Here is a 14,238-nt window from a genome sequence, read left to right as displayed (position 1 = left end):
TCACATCCAAATAGCAAGCAAACATCCATTGAACTATTTCCCCATCCTGCTTTTCATTTTTGAAATTTAAGTGGTTTGTTTAGTTTTATTTTAAAAATAAAGCCATGCAAGTAATTATGCATACTTATGGCATGGAGAAATTAAGAGTAAATGGACTATTCTGTGAGTAATTAAAAACGCATATCTATATGAAAATCTTTATATATATATACATATATACATGTATATATATATGTATATATATATATATATATATACACACACACACACACACACACACACACACACATATATACATAGGCTTGTTGGTCAGTTGTCCATGGACCAAATACGACTATTACAATTATTTCAAAGTGCATAGTAAAAGCATATTCAGAGATAATTCAGTGTAGGGAACAGACAGAATGAAAGCAGGCATGGGTATGCAGGATGTAAGTGCTTAGAATTTTGGGACAGAAAGTGACTATAGTCATGTGCAGGCAGAGAATAACCATGTGTACATGATATTAGCAGAATGTGTGCAAACCCTTGAAAATGTGCATCAATAGTAGCATGGTTCTTTAACATATTAAAATAATTCTGTACCTGGAAACGTCTTTATAATATTTAATTTAAAATGTTTCCACATTCTATCATGCCTTATGGTTAATAAAGCACATATTATTTATACTAGAGTATGTTCTTATCTTTCTGTTGTCATATATGGGTTTATTCATGAGTTCAGAGAAATGGTAGACCATTCCTTTTCATGATGAATAAAGAAAATGGCCATTCTTCTCACTGTATGTGCACTACTTCAAAATGGAGAAGGATTCTCTTTTGAACTTTCTTGCCCTTTTGGTTTGATATTCATTTGTACTTGACTAAATATTAGGACTGGTTATAGTTTAAGAGTTGATTTATTAAAATAATTTTCAGTGGATTTTAATGTAGTTGCTAAGTTGTAAAGGCAATAAGAATAGATTATTTTAAAATTTTATATTTGAAAAAAGTGTCATTTTTTTTTCCATTTTTTATTAGGTATTTAGCTCATTTACATTTCCAATGCTATACCAAAAGTCCCCCTTACCCACCCACCCCCACTCCCCTACCCACCCACTCCCCCCCTTTGGCCCTGGCGTTCCCCTGTACCGGGGCACACAAAGTCTGCATGTCCAATGGGCCTCTCTTTCCAGTGATGGCCGACTAGGCCATCTTTTGATACATATGCAGCTAGAGTCAAGAGCTCAGGGGTACTGGTTAGTTCATAATGTTGTTCCACCTATAGGGTTGAAGATCCCTTTAGCTCCTTGGGTACTTTCTCTAGCTCCTCCATTGGGAGCCCTGTGATCCATCCATTAGCTGACTGTGAGCATCCACTTCTGTGTTTGCTAGGCCCCGGCATAGTCTCACAAGAGACAGCTACATCTGGGTCCTTTCGATAAAATCTTGCTAGTATATGCAATGGTGTCAGCGTTTGGATGCTGATTATGGGGTGGATCCCTGGATATGGCAGTCTCTACATGGTCCATCCTTTCATCTCAGCTCCAAACTTTGTTTCTGTAACTCCTTCCATGGGTGTTTTGTTCCCACTTCTAAGGAGGGGCATAGTGTCCACACTTCAGTCTTCATTTTTCTTGAGTTTCATGTGTTTAGGAAAAACCTAGGATACCCACGATATAAGATACAATTTCCTAAACACATGAAAAGTGTCATTTTTAAAGGTACACTGATCTGGACTTATTAATTCATTGGTTTGTTAAAGAAAGATTTCAAAGTTAATGGACCCATGAATTATTTAAAAAGAGGGCACATTCAGAAATTTTCAAGCACTCTACAGTTGCCTTCTCCAAAATAGATGTAAAGTATGGCTTGGTTAGTCCCAAGTTTAATGGGCATGTAATGAGAGGAAATATGACTGAACAAATCTGAAGACCTGATTATGCCTCATAGCAGTTTACACTCGAGGAGATTGTGTCTGTGCTATGATTCTGGGTCTCAATTTCCTTACTTGTGAAAGTGAATAATCATAATACATGCTTATAAAACATAATCTGAATGTTGCAAGGATTGTGGGAACGTGTCTGAAAACACATAACAAAGTAGCACTTTCAGCACCTGTGAAAGCTCCAAGTAGTAACATCCATACCAATGCACACGGTGACTGACAAATACAGAGGTGGATGCTCACAGCCATCCATTGGACAGAGAACAGGGCCCCCAATGAAGGAGCCAGAGAAAGTACCCAGGGAACTGAAGGGGTCTGCAACCCTATAGGTGGAACAACAATATGTACTAACCAGTACCCCCAGAACCCGTGTCTCTAGCTGCATATGTAGCAGAAGATGGCCTGTTCAGCCATCATTGGGAAGAGAGGCCCCTTGGTATTGCAAACTTTATATGCCCCAGTACAGGGGAATGCCAGGGCCAAGAAGCAGGAGTGGGTGGGTTGGGGAGCAGGGGGAGGTCTGAGGGGGATAGGGGATTTTCAGAGGGGAAACTAGGAAAGGGAATAACATTTGAAATGTAAATAAAGAAAATCTAATAAAAATAAAAAAATAACAAAAAGAAATAGGATTTTGTTCCAACAGATAATCCAAACAAGCAAACCGATGATATCATGTACTTCTATTTTTCCATTTGTGTACTTCTACAAACATACTTCTATTTATGTACTACACATTTATTCTCTGGTATTGATGGTCACATCTATTTTACTTACATGCTTCAAGCATTTTCACTGATCTTATGTACAGCTAAAATGTCAGTCTAGCTTCCTTTTTGAGACAAAGTGAATTTGTCATGTAACTAAACCCAGTATAGTCTGATATCCAAGAAGGTGACAGTATGGGGATCTCTTCCTTCTCTTGGAATATTTTACCCAAGTTTAGAACTATTTTATTTTCTCACATTTTCTACTACTTCAACTATGTTTTCAATTTTTCTGTATCAGAGGAAAAGAAATGTGAATTTGAACCTAGTTTTTAATGTGCTATTTGTCAACAGATATAGCCCTATAAGTGAGCAAATTATTTCTTTTGTCTACCTCTACTGCCACCATGTTCGTGAGCACAAGCGTCTTATGTCTTCCTACATTCTTCTAAGTGCAGAAAATTCATATTACAAATGAGTCATTCTTATATCGTGGGTATCCTAGGTTTTGGGCTAGTATCCACTTATCAGTGAGTACATATTGTGTGAGTTCCTTTGTGATTGTGTTACCTCACTCAGGATGATGCTCTCCAGGTCCATCCATTTGGCTAGGAATTTCATAAATTCATTCTTTTTAATAGCTGAGTAGTACTCCATTGTGTAGATGTACCACATTTTCTGTATCCATTCCTCTGTTGAGGGGCATCTGGGTTCTTTCCAGTTTCTGGCTATTATAAATAAGGCTGCTATGAACATAGTGGAGCATGTGTCCTTCTTACCAGTTGGGGCTTCTTCTGGATATATGCCCAGGAGAGGTATTGCTGGATCCTCCGGTAGTACTATGTCCAATTTTCTGAGGAACCGCCAGACTGATTTCCAGAGTGGTTGTACAAGCCTGCAATCCCACCAACAATGGAGGAGTGTTCCTCTTTCTCCACATCCTCGCCAGCATCTGCTGTCACCTGAATTTTTGATCTTAGCCATTCTCACTGGTGTGAGGTGGAATCTCAGGGTTGTTTTGATTTGCATTTCCCTGATGATTAAGGATGTTGAACATTTTTTCAGGTGCTTCTCTGCCATTCGGTATTCCTCAGGTGAGAATTCTTTGTTCAGTTCTGAGCCCCATTTTTTAAGGGGGTTATTTGATTTTCTGAGGTCCACCTTCTTGAGTTCTTTATATATGTTGGATATTAGTCCCCTATCTGATTTAGGATAGGTAAAGATCCTTTCCCAGTCTGTTGGTGGTCTTTTTGTCTTATAGACAGTGTCTTTTGCCTTGCAGAAACTTTGGAGTTTCATTAGGTCCCATTTGTCAATTCTCGATCTTACAGCACAAGCCATTGCTGTTCTGTTCAGGAATTTTTCCCCTGTGCCCATATCTTCAAGGCTTTTCCCCACTTTCTCCTCTATAAGTTTCAGTGTCTCTGGTTTTATGTGAAGTTCCTTGATCCACTTAGATTTGACCTTAGTACAAGGAGATAAGTATGGATCGATTCGCATTCTTCTACATGATAACAACCAGTTGTGCCAGCACCAATTGTTGAAAATGCTGTCTTTCTTCCACTGGATGGTTTTGGCTCCACGATATAAGATACAATTTCCTAAACACATGAAACTCAAGAAAAATGAAGACTGAAGTGTGGACACTATGCCCCTCCTTAGAAGTGGGAACAAAACACCCATGGAAGGAGTTACAGAAACAAAGTATGGAGCTGAGATGAAAGGATGGACCATGTAGAGACTGCCATATCCAGGGATCCACCCCATAATCAGCTTCCAAATGCTGACACCATTGCATACACTAGCAAGATTTTACTGAAAGGACCCAGATGTAGCTGTCTCTTGTGAGACTATGCTGGGGCCTAGCAAACACAGAAGTGGATGCTCACAGTCAGCTAATGGATGGATCACAGGGCTCCCAATGGAGGAGCTAGAGAAAGTACCCAAGGAGCTAAAGGGATCTTCAACCCTATAGGTGGAACAACATTATGAACTAACCAGTACCCCTGAGCTCTTGACTCTAGCTGCATATGTATCAAAAGATGGCCTAGTCGGCCATCACTGGAAAGAGAGGCCCATTGGACATGCAGACTTTGTGTGCCCCGGTACAGGGGAACGCCAGGGCCAAAGGGGGGGAGTGGGTGGGTAGGGGAGTGGGGGTGGGTGGGTAAGGGGGACTTTTGGTATAGCATTGGAAATGTAAATGAGCTAAATACCTAATTAAAAAAAAATGAAAAAAAAAAAAAAAAAAAAGAAAAAAAAAAAAAGAGTTGTTCCTATCATTCATAGTCTTTTGACCTCTGTCATAAATTTACATGCAGCTGTTACAAATCTTGTACTACATCCTTAAAAACAAATATAGCACTCAACCTCTTACAAGAAAATTAAAAATGTATTCCAAGAGTATGTATATGGAACAAATGTGAACGTTGGTTGCCTTTGGATACTCATTACTTTATTTATTTGTGCTTTAAGTGAAGAAATATTTTAAGGATGAAACGGATAAGATTTTTAACAGTACTGAACTATCATGGGGCCAACAGACATATAGAGGCATAGAATCACTTAACTGTATTGTCTTCCTTTAGTCAACGCTACAGATAACAATCTGCCATAGGAATATTTCAGGATTATCCATCATGGAAGAATTAAATTATATGAGATCTCAAGAGGTCTAGAATTTGAAACTTGTTTTTTATTAAAGATCAAGCAATTCTTTAACTGGACTTTCAATCACACTCTTAAATGGACTTCTGGTGGCAGAGTAATCTGGTTTATCATTTTTTCATTATTAAAACTTTGAGAACAAATGCTTTCAAACCTAGTTTTCTTCCTAGTCTCAGGAGTTTGTAATCTATATCCTATGAAATTGGAAAGGGGGAAAAAGAGTCTCTAATTTTAAGGCTAAACCAGTTTTGTAGTTTATAGATATAAAGTTCATCTGCAGAGGGAACATACACTATCACAACAGCCATTTTTATGTTCTTATTGTAAGCCAAATGCTATTCTAGAGGAATGCTAGTGCACTGAGGCAGGAGTGGGTGGGCAGGTGGGGGAGCACCCTCATAGAGCCAGGGGGAGGGAGGAGGGGATAGGGGGCTTGTGGAGGGGGAAACTGGAAAGGGGGATAACATTTGAAATGTAAATAAATAAAATAACCATTAAAAAAACCCATGTGAATCAGCTCATTCAACACTATAGTAACTATGTTGGAGAAGAAGGTACTGGCATCTATTGATGTGAAATGGCATCGTGGTCACACAGCTAATTAGTCAGATTCCCAAGCCCATCCATTATCACCAAATAATAATTGTAATAACACCAAGAGCTAGGATGTATATGGTACTGTAGAGCAAATTCTGTTTCAATGACTTATTACATTTATTATTGGGACTCATTCATTCTAACAAAAAACATTGCAGAGAATTCTATTATCTTTTAGACACCATTGCATACACTAGCAAGATTTTATTGAAAGGACGCAGATGTAGCTGTCTCTTGTGAGACTATGCCGGGGCCCAGCAAACACAGAAGTGGATGCTCACAGTCAGCTAATGGATGGATCATAGGGCTCCCAATGGAGGAGCTAGAGAAAGTAGCCAAGGAGCTAAAGGGATCTGCAACCCTATAGGTGGAACAACATTATGAGCTAACCAGTACCCCGGAGCTCTTGAGTCTAGCTGCATATATATCAAAAGATGGCCTAGTCGGCCATCACTGGAAAGAGAGGCCCATTGGACTTGCAAACTTTATATGCCCCAGTACAGGGGAATACCAGGGCCAAAAAGGGGGAGTGGGTGGGCAGGGGAGTGGGGGTGGGTGGATATGGGGGACTTTTGGTATAGCATTGGAAATGTAAATGAGTTAAATACCTAATAAAAAATGGAAAAAAAAAAAAGAAAAAAAAAAAAAGAAGAATGACTAAAGTACAGAATGGCTCAGTAAATTACTCAAGGTAACACAGCAAGTGAATGATACCTGGGGCACATACCTAGTGCTGATTTTTACTCTACAAACCTATGAAAAAACTTCTGAGTGTGGATTTATAATGCAATACTTGTTCTTTTAAGGCAATTTTATACCATACTATTGACTCTTGTCTCAATTAGAATTGTAAAGGAAAGAATGTTGTCAGAATCCAAGCAACAGCACAAATGAATTGTCTGCTAGTAATTTACTTCCTCCACTGAGGTTTACCACTCTCTTGCTTTCGGACATTTCTGAAATTGAGTGTAGTCACATAAAAACTTATCAAGAAATACCAAGCATCTTGTTATTATGAACATCAAATGAACACTCGTTTGAAACAGGGTCTCAGTATAAAGCTCTGACTCCCCTGGAACTCACTTGTAAACCCAAGCTGGCCAGAAATCCACAGAGATCCACCTGAACATCTGACTTCCAAGAGCTGAATTTAAAAGTAGTTATCATCATTCTTGAAAAAATGAGTAGCTTTTATTGTTTCTTACAAATAAGCTTTATGTACATGCCATTTTACTCTAACAAGGAGTGGCATTGCTCATAGCATGCCTACCTGTAGAAGCCTCCATCTGGTATTCAGATCTTCCAAAGTGCTGAGGTTATAAGGTGAGAGCTGAATGCCCAGTGTGGTCAGCTGATGTGCAAGGTCATTGACACGATTGACATTCTCTTTAAGAGGTGCAATTTCTCCCCGAAGTGCCTATGAGTGAATTAGAAGATAAAAAATTAAAGCAGAGAATATAGATATGTTGGAACTGTAAGACATCATATGCTGTTTGAGGTGTAATTTTAGCGATGTTCACTCTTTGATTTGAACATGTTCACATGTTTAAAAGGTAAAAACAATACTATTAATGCATAAACTGTAAGCACTCTGGCAAGGACATTAGAAGGTACTCCTGTTTGATAAGCACATTTTGAACTTAGTGTCTGGAGCAGTTTGGATGAGAATGGCAACTATAGGCTTATGTATTTAAATGTTTAGCCCTAAGTTGGTGGAATTGTTTGGGAAAGTTTAGAAGGTGTGGTCTTTTGGAGAAGGTGTGTCACTGGGGATGGATTATGAGGTTTTCAAAGCTGTCATTCCCAGTTCACTCTATCTGACTCTCTCCTCCTCTTTTTTGTGCATAAGATGTAAGATATCAGCGATTTTTCTCCATCATCACGCTCTCTTGCTGGCATGCTATAATGGTCATACACTCACCCTCAGAAACAAATCTCCAAACAGTTTCTTCTATAAGTTACCTTAGTCATGGTGTCTTGATATAGCAATAGAAAAGTAGCCAAGAGAGTGCCTTTGTAAAAGAGACCTTAGAGATCTAGGTAGCCCCTTTGATTATGTGAGGAAGTAGCAAGAGGCAGTGTCTATGAAGAATGAATAGACATTTACCAGACATCATAGTTAGTAGTCACTTAAACTTGAACTTCATCATCTCCAAAGCTGACAGAACTAAATTTCTGTTGTATCTATGTCGCTCGGTTTATGGTATTTTCTTTTTTAATGGATGCCTGACTAGACTAATATGCTATGGTGTATTTGTATTTCAGCAGTGCATGTTTAGTAAGGGATAAATAATTATATTGATCACTCCCTTGGTATAGCATGTTGTTACATGCCTCACCCCATGAAACTGTTACTTGAAGCATTTTCATTTTATATTTGAGAAAGTAAACTTGAAGATGTTAAATATTAAGTGCTAAAGTCCTATGGGTAAAAATGGTTGTAACCTGGGATACATATTTGGATTTGTCTACTTCAGAGTGCATATTTTTAATTATCACATTACATAACTTGGCCAAAATAATTCTGCATGAAAAAGAAGGTACAGGACAAATACAATGCTGCTAGATTTTAAATTCTATATATAAAGCAGAAATGGATTATGATTTTTAAATGAAAAGATACACTGACTCATAAGAGTGCATTCATGTTGTGTAGCCACTACATAATAAATAATTTCTCTTAGTAAGGAGGGCATTTTGTCAGCCTAGGATGACTTTCTGCTCTCATGGTATTTTAGTCCTTGTTGTAGAGACTTCTGAAGGCTCCCGTGGGGATTCTTGGCTGTCTCTGAAGCTGGAAAGCAGGAGTTTCTGATGTGATGTATCATAAGGAACTGTTGAACAGCACTCTATGCAGATATGCAGAGGATATTATCATGCATCATAGCTACCCTATCGAGTTGGCATTTATGGATCTTTAACATGATGCATGGTAACCAAATGTTCCAATGAGTGGCATCTAAGGGACAAACTCCCTCACTTAGGAGAACAGTTTATGAAATGAAATGTAATGTCTGTGCACAAGGACAGCATCACTGACTTGATTCTCTCTGACTTGCTTGATCTGGGAGGTATTATTTCCCTGTCTGGTGTTCACTGTTTTGATAAAAATGTTTATAAAAGCCTCATCTATATCCCTTGCATTTCTTCTGATTCTAAATGAAAGATGGTTTGTACAATCAAGAGAAGGATGGCGATATCCTCTTAAATCAACCTGAATACCTGAACAAAACACCACGTGACATTACGGAGATTATAAGACACTTAAATAGTCCTCAGATGAAATACAGAAGGACAGTCACTCCGTTGAATTTTTAGCAGAGAAAATGTAGATTTATTCAGGAAAAATGAAAACGAATTCCCAAGTGAGGCCATCGACAGAGGAATAATTTAAACATAAAGGTTTGGTTTTAAGATAGGGTCTTACTCTATAGTTCAAGCTGGCCTCAGATTCACAGCAGTACTACTTTTTCCTACAAAGCAAACTTAAAGTTTTAATTTGTTGAGACAGATTCTTACTATATAGGCCTGGATAGCCTAGAACTCAATATGCAAGACTGGTCTGATTTTTAGCTCACAGAGATCTACCTGCTTCTGTCTCCCAAGTACTAAGATCAAAGGTGCATGCCACCATGCCCAGCACCTTCAGCTTTTTTTTCTTTATTAGATATTTCCTTTATTTACATTTCAAATGTTATCCCCTTTCCTAGTTTCCCCTCCTAAAACCCCCTATCCCATCCCCCTCCTTCTGCTCCCCAACCCACCCACTCCTGCTTCCTGGTCCTGGCATTCCCTTATACTGGGGCAAAGAACCTTCACAGGACCAAGGGCCACTCCTCCCATTGATGACTGACTAGGCCATCCTCTGCTACATATGCAGCTGGAGCCATGAGTTCCACCATCTGTACTCTTTGGTTGGTGGTTTAGTTCCTGGAAGTGGTCATTAAGAAAAGCAGAGGAGCCGGGCGTGGTGGGACACGGCTTTAATCCCAGCACTGGGGAGGCAGAGGCAGGCAGATTTCTGAGTTCGAGGCCAGCCTGGTCTACAAACTGAGTTCCAGGACAGCCAGGACTATACAGAGAAACCCTGTCCCCAAAGAAATAAAGAAAGAAAGAAAGAAAGAAAGAAAGAAAGAAAGAAAGAAAGAAAGGAAGGAAAAGAAAAGAAAAGCAGAGGAGCAGTGGATCTGGAGGAGAGGGGATGTGGGAAGGATTAGAATAAGAGGGAGGGGAGGCTGTGGTTGTGATGTATGAGATAATAGTGAGGAATTTACCACCTCAAAAACAGGATAGATACTTCTAAACTACATATGTTAAAAGAGTAATTTTTTGTTTGTTTTTGTTTTTCTTTTTTTGTTTTTTGTTTTGTTTTGTTTTGTTTTTTGTTCATGTTTTTTTTTTTTTTTTTGGAGACAGGGTTTCTCTGTGTAGCCCTGGCTGTCCTGGAACTCACTCTGTAGACCAGGCTGGCCTGGAACTCAGAAATCTGCCTGCCTCTGCCTCCCAAGTGCTGGGATTAAAGGCATGTGCCACCACGGCCTGGCAACAGGGTAATTTTTGATGGTATTTGCTATATAAAAATATAAAACTCCTGAAGTATACACATTTATTAAACATTCTATTGGTGGAATGACATTGGAATCACACTAGAAAAGGTCTTTAGAATTTGCAAGTAAAAGCGTGTTCATTTCCTTATGAAAAAATATCGTTTAAAAGAATCTGTACTAAGTGCCTAGGTAGAAAGGCTATTAATATCCATATGTGAATATTTCTGTCTCTCAAAAATAATTCATAATTATTTCATTGTGTGCAATAGAAAGGTCACAAAACAGATGTTTGAAACGTCAGAGTAGAATCCTGGGCAAAGATGATGATGATGGATAGTTACCAAGTACAAGCAGGTCCTTTTTAGATGATCACATGCATTTCTAATAACCACATACAAACATGTGGGCTTTAAAGGAAAATAAGAACCACAGTGAACATGGCTAGGTCAGGATGTCTCTATGGTACGGATGTGTTCAATTTCTCTGTTATTCCATATGTAACCTTCACTTACAATATGTAGTGGGCAATTTCCAATGCTTTGATTCTAATATTTTAATTTTTACGTTCTCTTCCCAAACCCAAAGAATAATGTTGAATAACTATTTTGGAGTTGAAAAGACTTAAGAACTAAGCTCCAGTACTCTTCACTCTTTCATTTTCCTTTCTAAAATATAGCATTATCCTCTAAACTTTGCAGTGTATTCTTACACTCCTCCCTTTCTAGTAATGATAGCCGATGTGATATACGAGTATGTAAAAATACACTATGTGTTGTATGGGTGACCCTTCTCTTCTCATTAGATTAAATGTCAGTTGCTTGTACATTATAGTTATATTTGTATATATACTGCAAACCGGTTTTCATCAATATTAATCTTTATATGCACCAGTACAGGGGAACACCAGGGCCAAGAAGTGGGAGTGGGTGGGTAGAGGAGCAGAGTTAGGGGAGGATATAGGGGACATTTGGGATAGCATTTGAAATGTAAATAAAGAAAATATCTAATAATAAATAAATAAATGCCATATCATAACCAAAAAATGACAATTTAGTAATTTCCAAAATCAAAGAAGTGCTCATTTTAAGAAAAAAAAAGCTACACTATCCTGAAAAATCAGACTAAATCCTCTGCAAAGTTGCTTCACAAAGAAAAAGATAATTGTCAATTAGGTAAGTGTAGATGAGACTACATCCAAAAATTAGGAAAGTAACTTTTAAAATTTAAACGTCTGAGGTCAGAATGCTTCTCATATTTTCTGATGCAATTTTTCTACACCGAGTCTGGAAATCAAATAGATTATGTTACAAGTGTGTCTTACAGAGGACTTCAATTAGTTGATATTAACCCAGAGTCTTCAAACAAAAGGAAAATTTTTGTGACTATTTAAACTTAAAAAAAATGTTTAAGCAATATTTTTAATGTGATCTCTATTTAACCATGTTTTTGCATTAACTGCTCATCTACAGTTCTTAACTAATTCAGAAAAGAGAACATCGATTATAGCTTATTTTATTACTTGTAGATTTCTATACCTGATATTATTATTAGCTTGGCAGTAAGTCTATTTACTAGCTGAAACATCTCACCAGCCCGACAAAAGTCTTTTAAGTGTCTTTTTATTTATTATTATTATTATTAATGAGTCAGGGTATCCCTATGGATCACAGGCTAACCTAGAAATAGCCATGTAGCCCATGTTGGCCTGAAATACACAATGCCTCTTCCGTACCTAATTCTGCAAAGACTTGAGGTGCCAGAGAGGCAGAGTGAGGGGATATCTACCCTCCCAATCCTCACAGAGGAGAAGGGAAAAGGGATGGAGGAAGGACTCTGTAAAGGGGGAACTGGGAGATGGGGGCAGCATTTGGGATGAAACCAAAGAGAGTGCGGGGGGTGGGAGGGAGAAAATATAGGAAATTGTGACTGGGAGAGGTCTGTTGATAAAGTAACAGTTCAGTAGCTATGTTCAGCCCCTGCTGCCTTGACTTGTCTGCAATGATAGACAGTACCCTTGAACTGTGAGTCAGAAGAAACCTTTTCTTCCTTTTGTCAGGATATTTTGTCATGTCAATAGAGAAAGGAACTATTTATACTATGCAAGGTGTGAATACAAGCACTACATCATTTAAACAGATCTAACAGCAAGTTTAAATATACTTCAATTATTAGGAATTTTAATATTATACATATTAATTTATGTTTAAATGATTAAATACTGCACATAAAATGCCAAAAAGTGCAGTTACCTCTGGCCAATATCACACACGACTCCATTAGGTTTTATTCTAGTTTGGAAATAGTGAGAAAATATAAACGAGAGCCATTATACCACTGATTTCTTTGAACCACTTTAACATCTAGAGTATATTCTCCATGAAAGAGCAAACCAAGGCTAATTTTTATTATGACTAGTTTAATGCACGTGGAGTTTTCACTTCATTAAATGTCTGATTAGAGATACAAAGTACTGATTTAAAATGATATATAAGTTTGATATGTCAAGTTTCTTTTATAAAATTATATTTTCTATAATTTTTGCTTATCTTTATGTAGTTAAGAATTTTTTTCAAGTATGTTTGGAATTATAGTCATCAACCACTTTTATGAAGAAAGAAGGGAATTTTCTCTTATCAAGGAAATGTCATTTTTGAGGAAGCAATTTTAACTTGACAGCTAAGAGGCTCTTCCTGCTCTAAGACATAGAAAGTCACTTTAGAAGATAAGAGTAATTTGAGAGAGTGGTGTGTGTGTGTTACACAATCAAATATGAGCATCTAGAGGCCAGAACATGATGTTGGAAATTTCTTTTATTGTTATCTGTCTGTTCCTTGTGAGGGCTCCCTCACTGAACCTGAAGCTCAGTATTTTGGCAAGGATGTTTGGCACTGATACCTGCCTGGCTCTATTTCCCAGCACTCTGGTTACAGGCTGGCATCTCTGTGAGTGCTGGGAATCCAAACTTAGGCTTACTTGCTTTCACAGTAAGTGTTCATCTCTACTGAGCCATTTTCCCCAGCCCCTGGAATTTTATTCCAAGAGCCTTTGTTTATTCTGTGAAACTGGGAAGCAACAGACTAGGCATAGTGTGCAATGCATGTTGTGTAATGAATATTCACAGAATTTGAAGATGAATGAAGGCTAAGTGGGGACATCTGAACTAGTTTTGATAGAGATTGTGAGAGGGAGTTGACCTATGAAATGCAGCGAGGTTGCCAGATAGCACAGAGAGTCCATTTGAGGCTTAGGATCAAAATGTTTTAGCAGAACCAATCTGTTCTAATTCCCTTCTCCAACAATGTTCCCTTCGAGAAAGGAGAAAACAGTTGATCCGTGTTTAAGGTTTTGTCAGATGATTGTGGCACAAATACTTAAGGATAAGGGCATTTCAATTTTAGACAGAATGTGATTGAAATACAGACGGTGGAATCTATACTGGATTAGAAAGAAAGTGAAGCAAGATGAGGCTTGTAGATGGAGCAAAAATAGAAGTGTCAGTTGGGGATGTTCAAGATAATATAAGAGAGGCCGTAACAGGAGTAGCTGTACAAATAATCCAGAAAGAAAAGGAAAGTCTGGGATGCTCAAAAAAGCTCTCTATTTATATATGTATAGATGATATGCATACATATCATGTATTTTGTTTATCTACAAGAAAACTTTACTGAACTAATGTTTGTGAAGCAAGACCTTGAAAAATAAATAGCCTGAACACATGAGGTTTTAGATAAAGTCTCAGAATTCTGGGACTGGATATAGAAAGCTATAGAAGAGGAGAGAAATACCAGGTCCACAA

General features: G+C 38.0%; 1 protein-coding gene across 10 annotated transcripts in view; it reads right to left on the bottom strand.

The window, feature by feature from the left end:
- Dmd (dystrophin, muscular dystrophy) overlaps nt 1-14,238 on the bottom strand; it is a 2,390,387-nt gene that overhangs the window by 349,091 nt on the left and 2,027,058 nt on the right. For all 10 annotated transcript variants that reach the window (XM_006527768.3, XM_017318377.1, XM_017318376.1 and 7 more), the window contains one exon: nt 7,166-7,312. In XM_006527768.3, the coding sequence (XP_006527831.1) occupies nt 7,166-7,312 (147 nt within the window). The remainder of the gene's footprint in view (nt 1-7,165; nt 7,313-14,238) is intronic.

This window comes from Mus musculus, chromosome X (genome assembly GCF_000001635.26).
Source record: "Mus musculus strain C57BL/6J chromosome X, GRCm38.p6 C57BL/6J".
Taxonomy (NCBI): Eukaryota; Metazoa; Chordata; class Mammalia; order Rodentia; family Muridae; genus Mus; species Mus musculus.
The sequence above is the reverse complement of the archived record's forward strand: the minus strand, read 5'-3'. Positions and strand labels throughout refer to the sequence as shown.